Source organism: Vipera berus, assembly GCF_964194415.1.
Source record: "Vipera berus genome assembly, chromosome: 1".
Lineage (NCBI taxonomy): Eukaryota > Metazoa > Chordata > Lepidosauria > Squamata > Viperidae > Vipera > Vipera berus.
In genome coordinates, this window is record NC_138202.1 from 56,812,350 (window position 1) to 56,834,392 (window position 22,043).

At 35.9% G+C, this 22,043-nt stretch overlaps 1 protein-coding gene across 5 annotated transcripts in view; it reads right to left on the minus strand.

Annotated features, from left to right (window-relative positions):
- The window catches only part of NPAS3 (neuronal PAS domain protein 3), a gene marked incomplete at both ends in the record, with an annotated part of 788,541 nt that overhangs the window by 49,606 nt on the left and 716,892 nt on the right, over window positions 1–22,043 (minus strand). For all 5 annotated transcript variants that reach the window (XM_081337596.1, XM_081337595.1, XM_081337594.1 and 2 more), the window contains one exon: window positions 8,796–8,914. In XM_081337596.1, the coding sequence (XP_081193722.1) occupies window positions 8,796–8,914 (119 nt within the window). The remainder of the gene's footprint in view (window positions 1–8,795; window positions 8,915–22,043) is intronic.

The following is a 22,043-nucleotide window of genomic DNA, read 5'->3' on the forward strand; positions in this document are numbered from 1 at the left end:
TCATTATCTTTCTCCCCAGCTTTTACACACACAATTCAACTAAAGTCAAATTGCCACACTTGCTTTCTGTTTCCCTCCTTATGAATGGAACTGACATCTACTAACTCTTTTCTTGAGGAAAGAGCCAAACTGTGAGTAAGCTGACTTTTCCTGATGATTTCATTCTTATTTCAAATCAACTAGCATATGCTCCTTTCTGAATCGCCTAAGTTTCCAGAAGTAAAGTAGGCTGGTGAGGACTTAGAGAATTACAAATAGTCCTCAACTTATGGCCACATTTGAGCTCAAAATTTATATTGCTAAGTGAGAAATCTGTTAAGTGAGCTGTGCCCTGCTTTACGACTTTTCTTGCCACATTTCTTAAGTGAATCGCTGCAGTTGTTAAATTAGCAACATGGTTGTTAAGCAAATCTGGTTTCCCCATTGACTTTGCTTATCAGAAGGTCGCAAAAGGGGATCACATGACTCTGGGACACTGCAACGTCATAAATATGAGTCAGTTATCAAGCATCCCAAAATAAATCATGTGACCATAGGGATGCTGCAACAATCATAGGTGTGAAAAATGGTTATAAGTCACTTTTTACAGTGCCGTTTTGATTGGTCACTAAACAAACTGTTGTAAGTTGAGGACTACCTGTATACTGTATATATATAAATACACATTTCCATGACAAAAGTTGCTATCTATCAGCTTTCCTTTTGTGGGTCTGTTTAGGAAGATACCTATCAGAAGATCCCACTCCATTCAAATGAGTATGTCATAAGTGATAATAGCATATCCAGGAATAAACTGCAGTCTCTCAGCCAGGTCCATGGATATCAGTGTTACTACTCAAAGCATACCTAGGACAGTGATTGTGAATCATACTAATGCAGAATCCACATAGTAAAAATTGTAGGGCAATGACCTTATTATTTTACACAAGTATCATTACAATTGGATATCAACACTTCCTCCCCTTCTCTGGTAAATGCCTTAATAGAAATTTAAAACAGGCAGGAATGCAAGCTGAATTTAGACACCATAGGATCACATTTTTTGTTTTAAGTATTATTGGAGTAGTCAAGGTGTTAGTTCACACATTAAGTCATAAAACACTTTTATACACCACATTATGCTAAGCCAAAGTCAAGCCTGTAATACTATGGTTTATACGATGTGTGAACCCAGTTTGAGTAAACTGATGTGGTTTTGTTTTGCTTTTGTTTGTTTTGCCATATATGAGCCCATCTCTATATAATTATACTTTAGGAAGTTTCAACACAACATTCCTCTTTCAAAGGAGAAAGCTTTTCTCTCTCCCGTCCCAATTCACACTTTATCTTATTACTTAGCCTAACAGAGAAATTAAAGGTAAGGCAGGGCATTGACCTAATGTTCTCTGTTGAATAACTCTTCATGCTTTGAAGAGTATTGGCTGCATTATCTGATAAAATCTGTGGCTAAATATACATTACAGTTTGCATCTATTTATATGGCTGAATAAATTGTTTTCTCCTTTGCCTCTGCCTATAGGGTTCATTATTTGCAGTTCGTGCAGAATCAATTTGAACTGGTCAAAATCAGTGATAGAATTTACAGTATCATGAATACCCTATCAATATAAGCACATTTTATATATGGAAGAGAAAGGGAACAGCTTTTCCAGTAATATTTATCTATTTTAGCATGCAACCAATAGAATAGAATTGTCACATTCACATCTTGAGAGATGTAATCTAGATAGCAACACGTAGCATGCTTTCCTGAAGATGACTTTCAGTTCAGAAAAGCACTATTAATAATAAAATTGTGCCATAGCAAATAGACAACACACATTAATTGCTTCTTTGCTTTTCTCTATGGCAATTCTTGCATGGAATTCTCTTGCAATAGAAACTATGTATTTTTGAGGGTGAAGGTTCCGTTCTCTGAGCTTGTGGGTTGGTTTCTGAACGTTTCATTACCAGACTAGGTAACACCTTCAGCAGAGTTTAGGGGATGACAGTATCAGTGTCTGTTTGTAAAGGCTTTGTGTGTTCAATAGGTATTAGGATGGCCAGATGTGGGTGTGTCAAGTGAGGGTCTTGTGATGGGTGTTGTGATGCAATGCAACAGACAAAATGAAACACTCAGTCAAAAAGAGAGGAGAATACTAAAGACACTGAAACAAGATGGAAACATTGTCATCCTACCGGCAAACAAAGGCAGACTGAAAGTAGTAATGGACAAAACTGACTACATCAGCAAAGCCAAAAACCATCTAAATGACATCAACACCTACCAAATAATCACAATGATCAAATAAAACAGCTAGAGAACAAAATAAAAGACACCCGAAGAAAAATGGAAAAAGAAAAACAGCTAACACCACTAGAAAGAAAGTACAGGCAACCACAAGACTCCTCCATACCCAGGTTCTACGGACTCCCCCAAATATACAAATATGTGACCCCCTTACGCCCAATTGTGTCTCTACCTGGAACACCAAAGTACAAACTAGCAGAAACCCTGCAAAGGAAACTCAGCACTCAACCCATTTAATAAACTCCCCAGAACAATTTCTCCAATGCATCAAGAACACCAAGTTCAGCAAGGAAGAAATCATGATCACCTTCGACGTCACCGCTCTTTTCACCTCGATTGATATTGACGTGGCTAAATAAGCCATACACCACCTGCTCACTAAACACCATACTCACAAAGATGATGCCACCACAGAACACTCTATGTCCACAGAAACCATCATGAAACACCTGGGTCTATGCCTCAACACATGCTTCAAGTTCAACAGGAAAATCTATAAGCAAGTACAAAGTACCTTGATGAGATTACCCATATCAAGCCTAATAGCAGAAGCAGTCATGCAATGACTCGAATCCATAGCTCTACCCACCATTCAACCAAAATTCTGGATACACTATGTCAATGACAACTTGGTCATCATCAAACACTCCCAAATTGAAGAAACATACCACCTACTCAATAACATATTTCCCAGGATCAAATTCACATGTGAAGAGAAAGCAGACAACAGACTCTCATTCCTCAACATTGACATAAGGAGGCTAGACAATAGAGAACTGGAAACCTGCATCTATCGCAAACCCACGCACACAGACCAGATCCTCAGCTTCCCAAGCAACCACCGCACCACACACAAAAGAAGCTGTGTCTAGAACCTCTTCAGAAGGATCAGGACACAATGTAGCACCACAACACTAAGAAAAGTGGAACAGAAATGGCTGCTTGACATCTTTCTCCATAGTGGCTATCCCCAAAACTTCATATTCTGACACACAGCACCCAAACCACAACACACCAGACAGCAAAACACCATGCTAAAACTAATCCTACTATACACAAAAGGGGTGTCAGAAATAAAAGACAGAATTCTCCAACCCCTAGGAATAGCAATAGCCCACAAACCAACAGCTACACTCTGACAGTAATTATTCAGAACCAAAGACAAGGCACAGAAGGATGAAAGAAACAATGTAATCTACAAAATCAACTGCAATGATTGCAACCAATTCTATGTGGGACAAACATCATGCCAATTAAAAAACAGGGTCCACGAACACCGGCTGTCAGTCAAACGCCACGATCCCAAATCCTTAATCTCTACCTACACCAACACAAAACAGCACCAGTTTGATTGGAACAACACAAAAACATCAGCCACGCTACCACCCACCACCCTCATGAGTTCATTGAAGCCTGGCACCCCACAAGCAATTCCATCAACAGACACATTGACCTACAACCAGCCTATGAACCCCACAATCCCCCCAGCACACCTCCCAATGACCCTCACCTGGTGTAACCTCCCCATCCCAAGAGCCATCTCAAGACTCTCACTGATGACTGACACCTCACCCATCCCAAGAATCTCTCTTGACACACCCACACCTGACCAATTCCAACATTCGGGAACCAACCCACATGCTCAGAGAATGAACCTTCACCCTCATTTTACACCCGAGCTACAAGATATTTGCCACCATTGCAAACTATGTATTTTTGTTAAGGGGCAAAATGTCTATCATTGATAATATGATAAATGAAAAAAGTAACATTCACTGATAATATATATTTCAATTGTTCTATAGCTCTTAAAATCTGAAGAGATTTACATTCCTGTTTATCCTGGTGGTAGAGGTTTGTATAATGGACATCACATATTTTATACTGCTTTGAAAAATACAATTTTGTAAAGTTAACATGTTGAAATATAAAAGAAAAGAAGGAATCCTCAAGAAAAGACAGATGGCAGACTTATCATTTTCAAAATACAATTTAAGAATAGCATACAATTGCTAACAGGGAGACCCTAAAATGTTTTTCTTTGACAGAGAAGAGGTGATAAATTGTCAACATAAACTTCATCTCTGGTTACTCCTGTGATCTAAAGCTTTCCTGTGAGTTTTGTACCATCAAAGTCAACTTCTTATAACTGTACAAAAATTTATGAATGCATTTGACTATAAAATGACTGAAGGCATCCCATAATGCCTGTAGTTTATTGTGCATCAGCTCTCTTTTTTCAGTATAAGTAAAAGTTCCCTAGATCTTCCTCTGTTTTAAATCTATAAACAGATAGATTAAACACACACACACAAACACATACACAAAATTTTCATACTAGCTGATTTAAAATAAAAAAAATATTTCTGAACTATTCTTACTTAGCTAGATAAGAGTAAGGGAATCATATAAACACAAGATAGGCTGAGCTAATGTATAAGATATTTATCTTATTTCAAGAAGAGCACCAACCTGGAATTAAGGAGAAATTTCCTGACACAACAACTAATCAATGGAACAACCTGCCTCCAGAAGTTGTGGGTGGGTTCTCCAACACTGGAGGTATTTAAAAAGAGATTGGACAACTATTTCTTTGAAGGAGTATATGGTTGATGAGAAGACCTCCAATGTCCCTTTCAACTCTCTTGTTCTGTTATTCTGTAGAATACCAATTTATTTATTTAATAAAAGGAATCTGATCTAGCAAAACAAAAACTAGGTGGTAAATATAGGGAACAGCAATCATGATTTGGCTCTGAGGCTTGATTCCAATCATAATTCTTCTGGTTCACTACTCATTCAGCAACCATTCAAAATTATGACGGCACAGAATGAGGGGACTCCTGAGGAAAAAAGTCTGGCTGGAGAAACTTATAGGATCAACTAGCAACCTTCCCTGCCAAAATCCTGTATTGACTTTGCTTGTGGAAATCTGCAGGGCAGACTGTAAATGACAATCATGTAAATGACTCCAGCTTGCTGTAACATCATAATTGTGGACTGGTTGTAAGCCCCGCTATAAAGTAGGAGATCCCAAAGATCTCCTAGTCCACAGCACCTCTTTACCCACCCATTGTGGCCCATATCAGCTTGTACATGCTCCCTAGTGCCTGACCTTGGCTCTTGCTGGCCCACTTGCAGCGCCTGCCAACCCACTTGCGAGCACTTGCCAACTTGCCCATGGTCCTTGCTGGTGTGCCTGGACTCCTTAGAGCTTGCCCAAAGGATCTCCTGCAGCAACTGCACACCTACTGACCTCTGCAGTGATTGTGTGTGGTATCCCCATCTCCACTCCTTGCCTGGTACTCCCACCTCTTCCCACATTATGAGCTGAGTAGTCCCAGGGTGCCAGAATTGCATTGTGCTTTATGACCACATAAAATTTAGTGATGAAAATTCACTAAATGGGAAAATTTGGTTGGGAAATTGGGAAAATTCCAGTCCCAACTGATGTTACAACCCAGCAATTACCTGTAATAGGCCTTCAATTGACATCTCACTTCCAATGCCATGATATTGTGATTTTCTTGTCAACTGAATAATGCAGTTCATATATATTCTCAGTGCAACAGCAAGTGGGTGATTTAATTAAATGGGTTGATTGGCTTATCAATTGATTGATTAATTGACTGATTGATTAAAGATTTCAGGAGAACTGTGATTACCTCATTCCATAGTCCATAATGTCTTGGCATAATAGCAGTAGCAACATTAAATTGTGTGTGTGTGTGTGTGTGTGTCTGTGTCTGTGTGTATTTAACTTATACCGATTTCAAAATTATTTTAGTGCAAGGAGGTTGATTACAGGAAATATAGCCATCAAATTTCAATGTTCATAACAAATACTTTGAATGCATGATAGTAATTAAATGTTTGCATATTATTTTTATCTCAGTTTATTGCATTGAATTTAATTTTCCAACGAATATAATATGATTATATGCCGTGATAAAAATGGCTATTAAAGAAGTAAAGATGATGTTTAAATATTCACATTTCTGTGATTCCTCCAAATATGAGGAATGAGAGGTTCTTACAAATTGAATTCTTCACATTCTGATTGAAAGAAAATCAACTTATATACAATATAACATAAATAATAATTTCATGGCATTTGGGAACCACTGTTTTATTTTAATACATATCCAAACTAAAAAAGGTCTAAATATACAAATCTTCACTAAAATTTGTGAACATTTCAGTGTAGATCTATATATCAAGACCTTTTATATTATGGAAAAATGTGTTAAATATAGCCTCCTTAGTTTTTCCCAATAGGCTGCCTTCATAAAAACTTTGCAAGACGTTTTCTATTCCCACCTGAGCACCAGACAATCTCTGCATCACTGTAACTAATTTCTCTCTCAAGAATGTTCCCTCAGAAATGCCTGAGGTTATATGTAAGTTGATGTTGAGAATATAATAGTCGACGTACATGTTTGTTCAGTTACTCAAAAGGGTCAGTAGTCAAACAATTTATTTGGTCACTTCAGAGAAAGATTTTAGTGTCAGCGGAAATTCTGGATTGAGTGTTTATTACAGTAAACAATAATTCAAGTTGTGAATGTACATTTATTCTTATTTATTAGATTTATTTCTTGCTATTACTCTGGAAACTCAAGGAGAGTTAGTCCTAGAGTTTAACCACTATTCCACTCAATCATTCAAGTCTTTTTCAATCCTTTTATCCCAATATTAACTTGGTGTTGTCATTTTGGAAAGTTTCTATTCCCTGTAAGCTATTGTCATCCCTATGCAAAAAAATAAACAACAACCTACTATCACTAACCAGACACAAACTCTCTTATCTTAAATTTCTGTAGAGCAATTAAATATTTAATTATGAAGCTCAGAATTTGCCTACAAGAAATGATGCTATATCGTATGTTTTGCACCACACGAAAGTATACTGAGTTCAGCATTAGAGCCAAGGCATTGAATCCTTTAAAAAAATAATATTCAAAAGTATTATTCACATTTATATCAAAAACATATTCCAGAGCAGACATTTTCTTGGAGATGCCTAAGATATTTCTTCTTCACCAAAAATATTGTCTTAAAATTTTTCTAAAACTGAATTTTTTTTATTTTTCCAACATTTTGTATATATTTCCCTGTATTAGCATATTATTCTTTATATTTTTATTTTGTAATAACTTACTTCCTTTCCTTTATTCTCAATGGAGAATCAACACCAAATGTATAGAGGAGTGCAAAGACAGCCTTTCAAGATATTGTTAGTATATTCTACAAGTTATATTTCTGCAGCCTTTAGGGGTGACATGGGTTTGATAAAAGCTGCAAATATAAGTTTGTTTGCAGTATTATAAAACCATTGCACATATTATACATAATAGAAAGATGGTGGTAGATTTTTTTAAAGACTTATTCTATCATCTCCATCAAAGATCAAGTCAAGTTGTCTTAAATATAATAGAAATTAGCACAAGCTATAACCAAAGGAAGAACTTGTGTTTTTCATATTCTCAAGATCTCAGCATAGAAGTTCGATTTTATACCTGCTCCCATCTGAAATGCATCTAGAATAATAGTAAGCCATTTCAGATTGTATTATTTTCAAGGTCTGATTGCTTCTAAATAACTTTGAGTAGGCTGGTTGTTTTAGATTCTGTGTTTTGCAACATAAACCAAAACAAGAAAAGTAACAACAGAATAGGTAATAGATGATTGTATAAAGCATGAAAAAAGTATTTGTTTATTTACATAGTCAACTGAATTATAGGGCCACTCAACTCAAACAATATGGGTCGGGGGGGCATGCAACAGAAAAGTTATATTCTGAGTATATTGGCAAATCTTTATCTCTCATAAAACAAGAGAAAGCAGGATAGCAGCAGATCTAACAGGAAATTAAGTGCAAGGACTGAAAGTGAAATTTGGGATTATTAATCACAAAGAAAGTTAAAGCAAGAAAAAGAAAACTATATCCATCAGTGATGAATATTGAAAAAAATGAATGTTGATCAGACTTTCAAACAGCTCAAAGTCAGCCTTGTTCATAGAGTTTTTAGAAACATATATACATTAAGAAAAATGAAAATTCTTCCAGTGAGAATAATTTTCTATATAAAACATTTTCCCCCAATTCATTGGCAGTGATAGAAAAATAGTTCTAAACTCCCAATACAGCATTCCTTCGCATTAAATCCATGGAATCTATGCTTCCTAAGAAGCACCTCCTATTGTATTAAATGAGGTTTTTAATTATTTCTTTCTATACAAAGAATGTTTAAGGACTGCCCCAGATAGTCTGTGACACTAAAGAAGGTTGCTGATTTTTAAGCTTGCTATGATACCTGATGGATATATACTTCAAAAATATCATCTATGACCTTTCACTTTCTCAATTTGTACAATTTTCATAAAACTATCCGAGGCTCAACTGTTACGAAGCTCAACTGGGCTATACTACAATTTATCATATATCTTTTTAGAAAGACGGAGAACTTCTAACAATATTTAGGGAGACAAAACAAAAGTTTACCTTATATCCAGAAGACTTAATGTGTACACCTCGCTTGGTCAACGTAGATTTCATCCGAATGAAAAAAGAACGCTCTAGATTGTTGTCTATTGAAAGTAGGCTTGGACTTGTAGTTTCCACTAAAATAGACATAACAAAATAATTTATTGATCATTTAACTTTTAGAGAACTGTTCTGAATTTCATAGGTGTAACCATTGAGCTAACCTAGGGCCAAATGCAAGATGGGGAAGAGTTTTCTTTTTTAATTGAGTAGCACAGAAGTTGTAGGCATAATAAGCAAATAAATAAACTCTCTTTCACCTTGCTCATGACAGAAATAGGGAAAAAACCAAACTGCTTTGGATGACAATTCATAGCTTTCTCTTAATACTATGCAAGTAAAACTCCACAGCAGAAAAAAAAGAACTTGAAAAACAAACTGATATTAGGAAAAGAGCCTATTTATGTTTCTGAGACTATTCCGCAAATGATGTCAATTCAATGTGGCCTTCCTCAATGCCCCCACAAAAACCACCAGTCCATTTATTTATGGACAATTGCCGAACAATAAATTGTTGTTTTCTAGCTTCCATTGGAAGTTTGCCTCTCCCTTTGCTCTTTCTGTCAAATTGGAAGCTGGCTTTTATCTGAGAGTAGGGGAGAGATAATTGTAACATTCGTCCACCTGAACATGAGTAAAAAGGTCACGTAATCGAGTGCTTTTATTTTCCTATCAAATGCGAGCACACTTTTGTTGCACAAGACGTTCAACTGAGAAGCAGACCTCTTGGAATATATTAGTAAGGAAACATTTCAGTTTAAGCAGTTTAAAGGACACTAGTCAAGCAGTTTTCATCAAATTTAAAGACTGTTGCTTTTATCAACCAAGGTTCCTCCCCTGCTTTATTTGAAAAGGGCTAGGCTGTTGATATTAACTTGCATATATTTACTCTCCTATAGCCATTTTTACTTTGGATTTCAACTCTGTTGTGATTAGCCCACTGACAATAATGCTTTTTTCTTCAGTGTGTCTCAAGACTGTTTTTTTAAAAGAGAGCGTGAATTCCATGTCATTTTAAATGTACAGCTCTTTATCACTCGAGGGAAAAGCAGAGCCATGTTATATTTAGTACTTTCATTTCTTCTGATTAAATATGAATTACTATGAAATTTTTCTCATCATCTAACACGCCATAATACGCCAACAGCTTTTTAATACACTATATAAGCACAAACTTCTGCTCTAAGAGTTTAATTTGCCCCTCTAATCCAATCACATCAACCTTATTTCTCTTATCAGAGATTCCCATTTTGAATTAAATGAGCTCATTAGTTTTAATCAAAAGCAGAGAGATCAAAACTTAAATGTAAATGCTTTAGATCAGAACTGTCAGTCAGCCGTGCAGTTCTATTTTACTAAAACACAAGATCAGAGACCCTTAGAACCATTTTTTTTCCTCATAAGGGATGCTGAGAGCTCGAAGATGCTATATCCTATTTTTTTCTGTTTCCCAAGGACAGATTATACATTTAAGGTTAGACTTAATTTAGTGCATTTCTTCCTCTATTCTAGTGGAAATAGAAAAGTATGCCAATCTATTGTTGGTCTCTTTCACATTTATTGGTGATGTCCTTAGAGACCTAGTGAAGTGCTAAGCCGTCAGAAACCACACCACAAATCTGGCCCGAGTGCTGGGTTTCATTTGGTAATATCATGTTTGCAGCATCAAAAAAAATGAAAGTTTCAAAGCAAGGAAATGTATAATCAAGGTGACTAGAACCCTGAAACCATGAAGGAAAAAAAAAGGAAAAAAAGTTCCTAGACAATAGTGCCATGAAGAGGCTCACTATAAATTATTACTGCTAGTATACCGCACTCAATAGTACAGTGGTTAAAGTGTACATTAAGAAACCACAGCATGTGTTCTTCCTGCTGAGTGAATAAATATTAAAATTGGCTTCACACATTCAGCAGCTACAGTCCAGCACATTATAACCTAACATAAGCAGCGAGCAAAATATGTTACAATGTATTGTTAAAAATTATGAACTAAACACATGGAAGTTGTGTTAATTAAGAACATAAGAAGCTTTCTGTTTGATAAAAATAAAGGTCTCTTGACTCAGATACTTCCTGAAAGCATGGCATCAAAGCAGCAGTTCCCTAATTGTTTTTTTTTATCACAGCAACTTGTTTTCAGATGTACAGCACTTCTGAACGTGAAGTTCTGTTTTCATGGCCAGCAGCCATTAATCAAATTATGGTTTATGCATTAAATATATTTAGATGGTGAAGTATATTTAAATGTTTCATATAAACACTCTCTCCTTTAAAAACTACTCAAACTAGGTTTTCAAGTCCCCCCCATACCGTTACCTGCATAATAGTGGAAGTTCTGATTAAATGAAATTGTTTTAATAATAAAAAAATTATTCTATTTAAATTACTTAATTTCTTCACTGTCCATTTGATATTTTGACTTATACTGTATGGTTCTGAGGTTTCTGAAGTATCTTCTGCTTTTTAATGGGGGTAAGCAATGATTTTCAACAGTTCTGCTGTCTTTTTATTAGTGTAATGCAACTTAAATAATTGAACCTCACCTCTCCTATTCCTTCTTTCCATTGCATGTTTCACAATCAACAGGACAATCCAGAAACCACATGAAAAGGGGCGGGCAGAGGGCAACAACATAATTTGGTCGTTCCTTTTCTATGACAACCTGACTAAAGTGCATAAGCATAAGAAAGGACATGCAATGATTTTGGTATTTGGAGTTAATCAATAGGATAAAATTGTACAAGTAATGATACTGTTTGGTGATAATAAGAGATTCATAACATATTTAGGTCCTTTTCACATGTATGAACTTTGACATTACCACCTCTTCCTTATGCCTCCATTGCAGTTAGATATGTTATTTGTTGTACAGTACCTGGATGCCATTAAAGCAACTACTTAATTTAAAATATTGTAAGCTATATTTGGACACTTTTGATTGACTCAAGCACTTGGCCTGAACAGGAAGATAATGTGATTTCATTTTACCTTATCAATCTGCAGGTCTAATATTCCTCTTTACCCAAGGATTGGGGAATCTGCACCCTGATTCCATGAAGGCCACAAAGTTATCTGAATGTCTTCCTTTATTTTTTTCTCATGTTATTTCTGCATTTTTGCCTCATCACCATTAATTGACTCTCTCTTTTTAAATTATTTGCACTTCAATTCTGTATCACACTGTTGGGCATGAGACAGAAAGAATGAGACAAATTATCTTTTGAAGCACGGAGAAAGGAAGGAAGGAAGGAAGGAAGGAAGGAAGGAAGGAAGGAAGGAAGGAAGGAAGGAAGGAAGGAAGGAAGGAAGGAAGGAAAGAAGGAAGACACTGGTAAAGCGGGCACAGCAGCACCTGCATTTTCTGCATTGCATGAGAAACGTACATCTTCCTTCCCCTGTCTTTACCACTTTCTACAAAGGGATGATCGAGAGCATCCTGTCATACAGCATTACAGTCTTGTTTGGAAGCATCACTACTTCAGACAGGAAGGTGGTGCAGGATGGTGGTGAGGATGGCTGAAAAGATTATTGGCAGTTCCCTTCCTTCCACCCAGGATATAGCACATAAGCGTTGCTTGAGCAGGGTCCACAAGATTGTCTGGGACACTACACATCCTTTTCACGACCTGTTTTCCTTGTTATTTTCTGGGAGGAAGTTCTGTGGTATCTGAGGGAGAACATCCAGATTTAGTCAGAGTTTCATTCCATATAGTATTAACCTTGTGAACTCTAAAACTTCCTCTTTCGGTTATGTATTCAAGATGGACAATGATTAATATACTGCTCAAAAAAATAAAGGGAACACAAGATAAGACATCCTACTATTAAATACAGTACATTGTGTTGTTTAAGTGTTCCCTTTATTTTTTTGAGCAGTATATTTATATGTTATTTATATGTAAGGGTGTAGGTTTATACATATGTTATATATTGCATGTTTAAATGTTTGTTATGTATGTGTACACTTTGAGAACAAGCAATTAAATTTAATGTGTGCCAATGTGCCCACAGTAAAAAAATGACAAAAGGTCCATCTGTCTGTCTGTCTGTCTGTCTGTCTGTCTGTCTGTCTGTCTGTCTGTCTGTCTGTCTATCTATCTATCTATCTATCTATCTATCTATCTATCTATCTATCTATCTATCTATCTATCTATCTATCTATCTATCTATCCAGGGCCTACCCCTGAAGGAACATCTTTCAATCTGGGTCTATGATGAGAACTAACTACATTCTCAATTGCCCAACTTGAACCTAGTTTGCTTTCCCTATGAATTGTCTGCTCTGTGCCATCATAGTATTTATATTTTATATCAGCCCTTCCAACCTGATTCCTTCAAGCCTTATTGGTTACAATCTTCAGAATTCCCAATCAACACTAAGGATATGAATAATATAAATTATCATCCAACACAATAGGATAAGCTTGGCAAAGAATGTTCTAGGTTATGGCACAGATGTGTTTTCAACTTGTCAATACTGAAACTATTAGCCAAATATTCTCTTCTTCCTTCTACGCTGAGAATTGACCATGGGTGTCTTAAGGGACAAACATGAGTCACATCTCGAATATCAGAACTTTGTTAACACATCAGAACACAAGTATGCAATTGTGGCATTTATAACACCACTGTGTGTGATCAGGATTTCTCAGAATGCCATTGAATTTGCTGGAGTCCAGGCATAAAAGGTAGAAACTAGAAAAAGTGACTTATTCTAGAATGTATTTTAAAGGCTAATTTTATACAATTAATGTAATAATGTTTCACCATTAGGACTAATAACCTGTATAAAGTCAGAATGAAATATATGCACATGGAACTTTGAAGGATTCAGAATTTACCACCTATCACAGAAATAAATCATTTTGTAGGTTACTGCACACATGAGAAGCAATGCTGATCTCATAAATCAGACCATGAAAATCATAACTATTCCATAACAATAACCATGACAATAAATACAGGCTGAGAAGCACAGCAGTTCTGAAATAATCCTACTAGCTAGAAGCAGCAGCTTAGAAACAGTTATACCACAGACTGTGAAGGGACTCGATATTTATTTTAAATAAACAGATGCCACAGCTTCAACACTGAAGTAAAAAATCTGTACACTGGAAAGTATCTGCAATCATTATGATAAGACTCTCAAAACAGGCCATATGCATATTTGATTTGTCAGATAATATGATTAAGATACTAAAAAAGTATTAATGTATTCATATTCAGAAATTATTTTAATGGGGCCAGTGGTGGGATTCAGCCAGTTTGCATCACTTCGGCAGAACCTGCAGCTAATTTTTTGTTGCCCAGGCCCAGAATGGACTTCCAGAAGCGGCATCCACACAGAGAACTGGTTGTTTACATATTTGAATCCCACCACTGAATGGGGCTTATTCTTGAGTCAATTGGGTGTATTGTATCTTATGGCAAGATATGGGGAGGAGACGTAAACTTGATAGGACATCTTTTATTGTAAATTGGAATGTATTAATATAAATGTTGCTTATTCAACTGCTGTAAGCAGGCTAATAAAAAAAACTGGAAAAACTGAATTAAAACTGAACTGGCTAAGAAGAAAGAACAAGATCATGCTTGTTTTCTAAAGGCAGAGAAATTTCAAAATATTTCATATATTAAGGGCAACACATGAGAAGGTTCTCTCCTATATGTTCTAAAACTGGACGAAAACTATCTTGCTCACACCGATGAGGTTACTAAAGTGTCTTTCCTAAATGTTTTGCACAGCCCTAAATTATAGATAAATGTTGCCAAGTCCATTCAGTTGGCTTTTTTTAGAGCAGCTAAACATAAAACTTATCTGATCTGTCAAGATATAGTTTTATATAGTTTGTGGTTGACAAACTGTATACTGTACAATTGCAGAAAATTGCTTGTTGCTGCTATCTATCATCTGTTAATTCACAGACAACTGGGGAGTCAAAGAGCACATGCCCACTGCAGGTGAGTCTTTTGGGGAACATAATATGATTCCTAAACAAGCTAAACTCCAAGCTAAAAACTAAGCTTCCTATAAGCAAAAGGCCTCTAGATCAATGCTTTCAATCTCAGCCCACATGGCCAGATGGAGAATTCTGGGAGTCCATATTTCTTAAAAAATGTTGAAATTGAGAAACACTGAGCTAGACCATTTCAGGTTGTCTTCAACTCACACTGCAATTGAGTTGTAAGTTGGAACAGTTGTAAAGTGGATCGCCCTGTGGTTGCATCCAATTTTGTGACCTCTTTTTGCAGTGGTTGTTAAGCAAACACCATGGTTCTTAAGTGAACCCAATGCTCACTATGGGCAAGAGAGAAAAAGAATCTGGCAATTTCATAAAAACAATCAACCAATCAAATTTTGTAAGGTATCTAAGTGAAATTACCTCAGGCATTCCTCTTAATATGTATATACCAATTGTGAAGTTTTAGTCATTTTCATGTGATTTAATCTTCTTTATAGACTTGTGTATATTTTCAAACAATTGTTAACATCATTAATTTTGCATGATATAATTGAAAATATTCACATCTTCTAACAAATCAGTCTCTCCAAATATTTAACACAATCCAAGTAATAAATAAATCACCTATAGCTGAATGGCTTGGCCATACTTTCTGCTCTGAGGTAGAGGCTAGGTAGTTCATTACCAATCTTCCAGGTGACTCCTTACCTGGAATCTCTCTCTTTTTGTGCTACCTCTTTGATGATTAAGAAATGAACATTTAAACAAAATGGAATAAAATGTATAATGTCTCCCTCTGGCATGGTACTTTAGAAACGTGACTAGAGAATCTTCGAGAACATGTTTAAGGTATAATTCCAGACTGACTAAATAAAAATTCCTAATTTGTAGGGAGTTAAAGAGAACAAATCTTGACTCAATGCAACTTCCAGACAGAATGGTTATTTATCTTTAAAATAGCAAGTTTTCTGCAGCAAAGAAGTCTTCTGCTTGTCTTTCTAGTTTTCTCTGGAAATCTCAGACTTAAATCAGAGGCTGTGGGGACATCTTATTAAGCCTGGATTCCTAGCTTCATGATTAATTTCTCCCTCTTGTTCTGGTTTTGTTCTTAAAATAACACATTTTTTCCCTGTCTATAGCTGCAGATGGGACAGCCCTTGTGGCTATGTGACAAAAAGTCTCTCCCTCTCATGAAGATGTAGATGCTGTCTGAAATGAGAAATGAGATAATATGGCTTCTGTATTATAAATACCACAACACATTGTTTACTTATTTCCATGGAACATATACACACAATTTACCATATTTCATCAAATTTGAATTTTGATAATTTTGAAATTTGATAATTATTAACAAGGACCAAATATCACTTCCATGTAATAACAATTGGTATTCAATTCCAACCACTCAAATGTCCAAAATAAAATTAAATATAGGAAGAATTATTTCATGATACGTTCCATGATACATATTAACTGGAGGGGAAATAATCTCCTTTGTGAAAACCTGAGCAAAGGAACTAAAATAACCAATTTTAAACCAAGGAATATAAATGGAAGTTAATCCATCTCTTTCATAACAAATTCCAAATAATCATACTGAAAGATTTTTGCGCATTTAACAAAGTCACCAGAGTAGTTTCAGGTTTCTCGGATTCATTTGTTAAAAGATGCACTAATTATCTCATCTCTACTAATTATATTATCCAAAACTTGATGTCCTTCCATAAAGCCAGATTGTGCTGCATGTATGATTGATGGTAGCATATTCTACAATCTGTGTGCTAAAGTTGCAGTCAAGATTTTTGCATTTATATTTAACAAGGACATTCGATGATAATTTGAACAATTTGAAGGGTCTTTCCTAGTTTCACTACAATTATTATGTTGGGCTCATTAAAAACATTAAAACAGTAGTAAAAATAATAGGTGATATATGGAAATAAAAATAAGAAGCTCAGTTGAGACTTATGGGAGTAGAGGCCTTTGTGGCAGAAATAAAACATGAATTTCACAATGAAAGGAAATTAGCACTGGATTCTCCTTTTATCATTGAGGTTTCTACGACTCAGTTTGGGTATTGTATTCTCAGTTCTAAAACACTGGTATGCTACGACTGAAACTCTTGAAATTCCCAATCCTGCATCCTGAAGTCAGCTTTAATCCTCAACATCTGGGAGCCAAGTTGGTTGGGGAAGACTGAGCTCCATTGTCCTTCTTCCTCATTACGATGGTCTTAATACAGAAATGTACAATATTTTTGCAGTCGAAGTCTGTAGCGCATGTGCCTGTTGCTTGCACTGAATCATTTCCTCTCCCCCCTGCCATTCCGCAAAGCCAGAATGGTTGGGGAATACTGCTCTAAAACTTAGAACTAAGGAGAAACTTCCTGACAGTTAGAACAATTAACCAGTTGAACAACCTGCCTCCAGAAGCGGTAAATGCTCCAACAATGGAAGTTTTTAAGAAGAGACTGGACAGCCATTTGTCTGTATTGGTATAGGGTAGTGATGGTGAACCTTTTAGAGACTGAGTGCTCAAACTGCAACCCAAAACCCACTTATATATCATCGGGTGCCGGGTTGGCATGGCCCATTGGGTGGGCATGGCTGTGGTGGTAACAGCAGACTGGGTGGGACTAAAAAGTCCAATCAATCAATTCCAACTTTGCAAGATCTTTTTTTTCCCTGCGAGAATTTGAAATTGATTGATTGATTGAACATATTTTTTTTGCACACGGAGGCGGAGGTCTAAAGCGAAAAGGTTTTATAAAACCCAGCTGAAGGCCTAGGACTGGGGTGATGGTGCGCGTGCCCACAGAGAGGGCTCTGTGTGCCACCTGTGGCATGCGTGCCATAGGTTCGCCACCACGGGTATAGGCTTTCCTGCCTGAGCAGGGGGTTGGACTAGATGAACCTCCAAGGTTCCTTCCAACATCATCATCATCACCATCATCACCATCATCACCATTATTATTATTATTATTATTATTATTATTATTATTATTATTATTATTATTATTATTATTATTATTATTATTATTATTATTATTATTATTATTATTATTATTATATGAGTTACCATTTCCAATTGTCATATGCCAAGCAGGACTTTGCTTTTTGGTGTGGTCCTAACCTGAGAAAATGAAGGACCTTTAAATGGTCTTGCCCTGTTTAATTTCAGAGCAAGATTGGTATTTGGAAAAAAAAACCTCTTAAGGAAATATTCAAAATGTCAAGGTCACAAAGTCAAAGTCACAATGTCAATACCCACAGTTATGGTAGGTATTTCAGCCACCATACTGAGCTCAATGTAGAATATGAGGCATCATAAATGTACACTTCAGATCTACAAGAAATTCAAAATAAGAAATTATGCAGGAAGCTAGGGCTCCAGAAAGAAAAAGTGACATGAATTCTGCAACAATAAAAAGTTAACAAGTTAAATCTTATTTCCCTGCAGTTCTAAATGCAGGCACACGAGACATGTATATCTAGTGAGAAATGCATGTTCTATTACTCAGATGATGCTGGATCCCACCTCTTCTGCCCCCATACTGGACCAAATATGGCAATCTTTTTATCTTGATCATAAAATGATTATGAGCCAAATTCTTTTATTAATCTGCCCTTAAGAGTGAGATCCTTTTTTTTAATAACAGCACGATGTCAAACAAAGGGCACTAGGACTTAGTCTCTGTACTACAGTACAGAATAACAATACATAAACACCTTTGTGAAGGCAGCTTGAAACCCCATGTTTTCTATTAAGAAGTCATGTTCAATCTTTACTGTTGATAGAACAGAATAGCTAACAGAGAGAACATGGTATATCAGAAAGGTCAATAGTTATTATGAGCTACAAATATATTTTTTTCCATCCTTCAGGCTGTTTAGCGCATATCACAGCACGAGCAGCTGTCTTCTTTAATGCTTTTAAAATTAGAATCACAAAGAAGAGAAAAAAATACAGTTGCAATGATTGCTCTTTGCTTTTGTTAAGTTTACTTTAATATACTATTTTATATACGTGAATAGTCTGCATAGCCCAACCAAGGGGAGTAGCTGGCATTTCATATGCAAGCTGTATTCTTTATTTATGTCTGTTGTTAAAAATACCTTATCAGAAATTGTGTTAACACAATGCCTTATTTTTAAAGAGTTGTATTACATTTCAATCTATGCAAATAACTTGATAAATAAACTTGTATATGTTGCCTATAGGTTATATCATATGCTTAGAGTGGATGCCATTGAACCAGGTACATTTACCAAAATTTAATAAACTATAACGTCTGTGATAGGAATGCCTAGTATGTAAACAGAAAAAATACAAGACCATTCTGTATATTGTAATAATGCTATCATAGTGAGTATTCCAATTAAAGATGTGAGTTTATATATCTCCCCATCTCCTATCTTTCAAGGATGAAAAATGGTTCAAACTATTACAGCTCAAGCTAAAATTTTCAACCTTGAAAAGTCTTTTGGAATGTCAGCTGGGTACCAAAATAGCTCAGCAATTCTGAAATATGATGAGAAAGCAGAAGAAATAATTTATACTGATACTGATATATCTACACACAGAGACATACTGAATAAATATATGAACACACATACATACAAAGCAAGAGAGAAAAAGAGAGAAACAGCAAGCCAGCGAGAGACAGACAGGCAGGCAGCTAGACAAACAGACTCTGGTTAGGAGTTCTATTTCCGCTGATCCTTAAAAATTTCAGTGCCATGCTGCATGTGGTAATTGATGTAATATAATATAAATGTTCATGTTTTACTAGTACGATCTTTTGTACTGTCTATGGAGATTCTCAATCATCCCGGTCATGGTTGTCCCAAAGATGTTTTTTTTCAAAAGGCAACTGGACTTTGTAAAAAGCACCTTTGGGACAATTTTTTGTACTATTTCTTTTGCTTGAGCTAACCCAGGGGTCAGCAACCTGAAACAGTGAAAGAGCCACTCGGAACCAGTTCCCTCACAAAAAGAAAAACTGGGAGCCGCAAAAAATGTGTGCACATGCACGTACATGCGCGCATGCGCAGAACAGGGTTTGACTGAAGAGTGGAGCCAAGGCAAGATATGCACCTACCCTGCATATTTGAATTGATTGGTTGAACTTTTTTAGTCCCACTTTTTTTTTTTTTGGACTGCACATGGCAGAGGACTGGGAGCCGCGGGTTGCAGACCTGTGAGCTAACCCATCTATTTCTTTTCAATAAAAGCTTGCTTAAAAATGAAACAAAAGTAAGAGGCACTAATTTCTCACACCTGTCAGTTTGGATTAGAATATTCAATGTTTATGACTCTGAAATAAATGTATGCGTGTATGTATTTGCTCTATTAATGACCCTGCCTTGCTCTGCTCCATGTGTAAGAGATCTTAATTCCTGAAAAGGAATTATATATATTTAGAAAGATTGTTCTTGTAGGGAAAATAGGAAGAAGGAGTATTATATATATTCATTGCCTTGAGTTACTTATAAAGCAATAATGGTGGGATAAAAATCTAATAAATAAATAAACATTTAATGAGATGAAAAATGCTACATTATGAAATAAGTTGGAACAAAAAAAATGAATAAATAAGACAAACATGGAAAATGCACATTGTGCAAAGCAATTTTCCTCCATTGTTTTGATCAGCATAATTCATCTTTGTGTATTCTAAATGTGAGATTGTATAGATCTGTGAGATATTTTCCATAATTGAAATATTCGGCTTCTTGCTGAGAATTTATCTCCAGACTATAGTGTGATTAGGTGTAGAATTTTTCCTAGATTCTATTATCACAGATTTCCATGTAGGGGGAATGAAAGATCAGTGTAGTAGCTCAGTAGTAGAAGCTGTGTATATAAAGAGAGCACACAGAGAATACCATATTCAATTGCCATTATTTCCAGGTACACAAGAATGTAGTTAAATTACAATCCCCAACAACTATAACCAATATGAAAACTGGAGTTATATTTCAGCAGTATCTACTCATTATTTATATGATCAGTTTTGAGCTAGTTGGAACGCTGATGAATTCATTATAAGGCAGTATCTGGAGGATATTTCTGTCCTAGGCTCCATATTGCTTTAAGAGAAATCTATATTAACTTGCCTCCAACTATGTATTCAATGAATCTTAGAACATAAGAGGATAAACTAGTAATTCTACAGCTTCTGAGAAAATGTACAATACAAATATAGATTAAAGCTATATACATCCAATTAAAAACAGTACATCAATACAAGTAATGAGCAAGCTGAAACTTTCAAACAATGCAGGGAAACCTGGGCCAGACAACAGTCTTAAAGAGTCCAGCATTTTGCATCACACAGTGTCCAACCCATCTGGAAAACTTGCAATCTGAAAATGGATCTACTTCCATTTTGCTTCTCTGCAAATTTAGCCTGAATAGATGATCTAATTTCTAATACTATACCAGAGGGAAAATGCTTTCTTTTACTTATTTTTCTGCCATGCATAATTTAATATTCCTCTATGAACCTTTTTTTAAAACAGTACTTTCACATATTGAAACTGCTTTAGCTTACAAAAGCATGCAATCATCCAGTCTAATTTGAAAAGCCTTCTGCAAGCTGGTATATCAAAAGTCTAGGGGGAAAAATGATCCTCCAATTAGCCTTTTGTATAGAAAGGACAAGAGAAAGTGGAAAAGAAAGAAAGGAATTGGAGAAAGGGAGAAGGGGAAAGGGAAAGGAAGGAAGGAAGGAAGGAAGGAAGGAAGGAAGGAAGGAAGGAAGGAAGGAAGGAAGGAAGGAAGGAAAGAAAGAAATATCCACTTGCTTTTAGTCTTAGCCTTGCCCACCTCTTATTTCAGTCCTGTTCACCCCAGCAATTGACATGTGCCTTCTCCACATAGTAGATTACTAGACAATCCATTTGGATGATTCTTTCATAAATACATCCTTACTTAAAGAGAGAAGCAGAATGATCACAGGCCGGCAAAAAAGCAGTGAGAATGGGAGTGATTCCCAACTTCCTGCCAGCTTCCCCATTGACATTACTTGCAGACAACCAAGTTTTTTTTCTTTATGTGCACAACTTTTGTTATGGTTCTGTATTATATGTCCAAGTATAACAGAATTGGGCAACCTGTATGTCTGAATGTTTCTTGATGACAGCACACTTTTAGATTAAAATTAGGAAGGAAATGTGCTAGATGATTATTATCTATTTTTCTTTTTGAATAGTGACATTTCCCCATATCTATATGT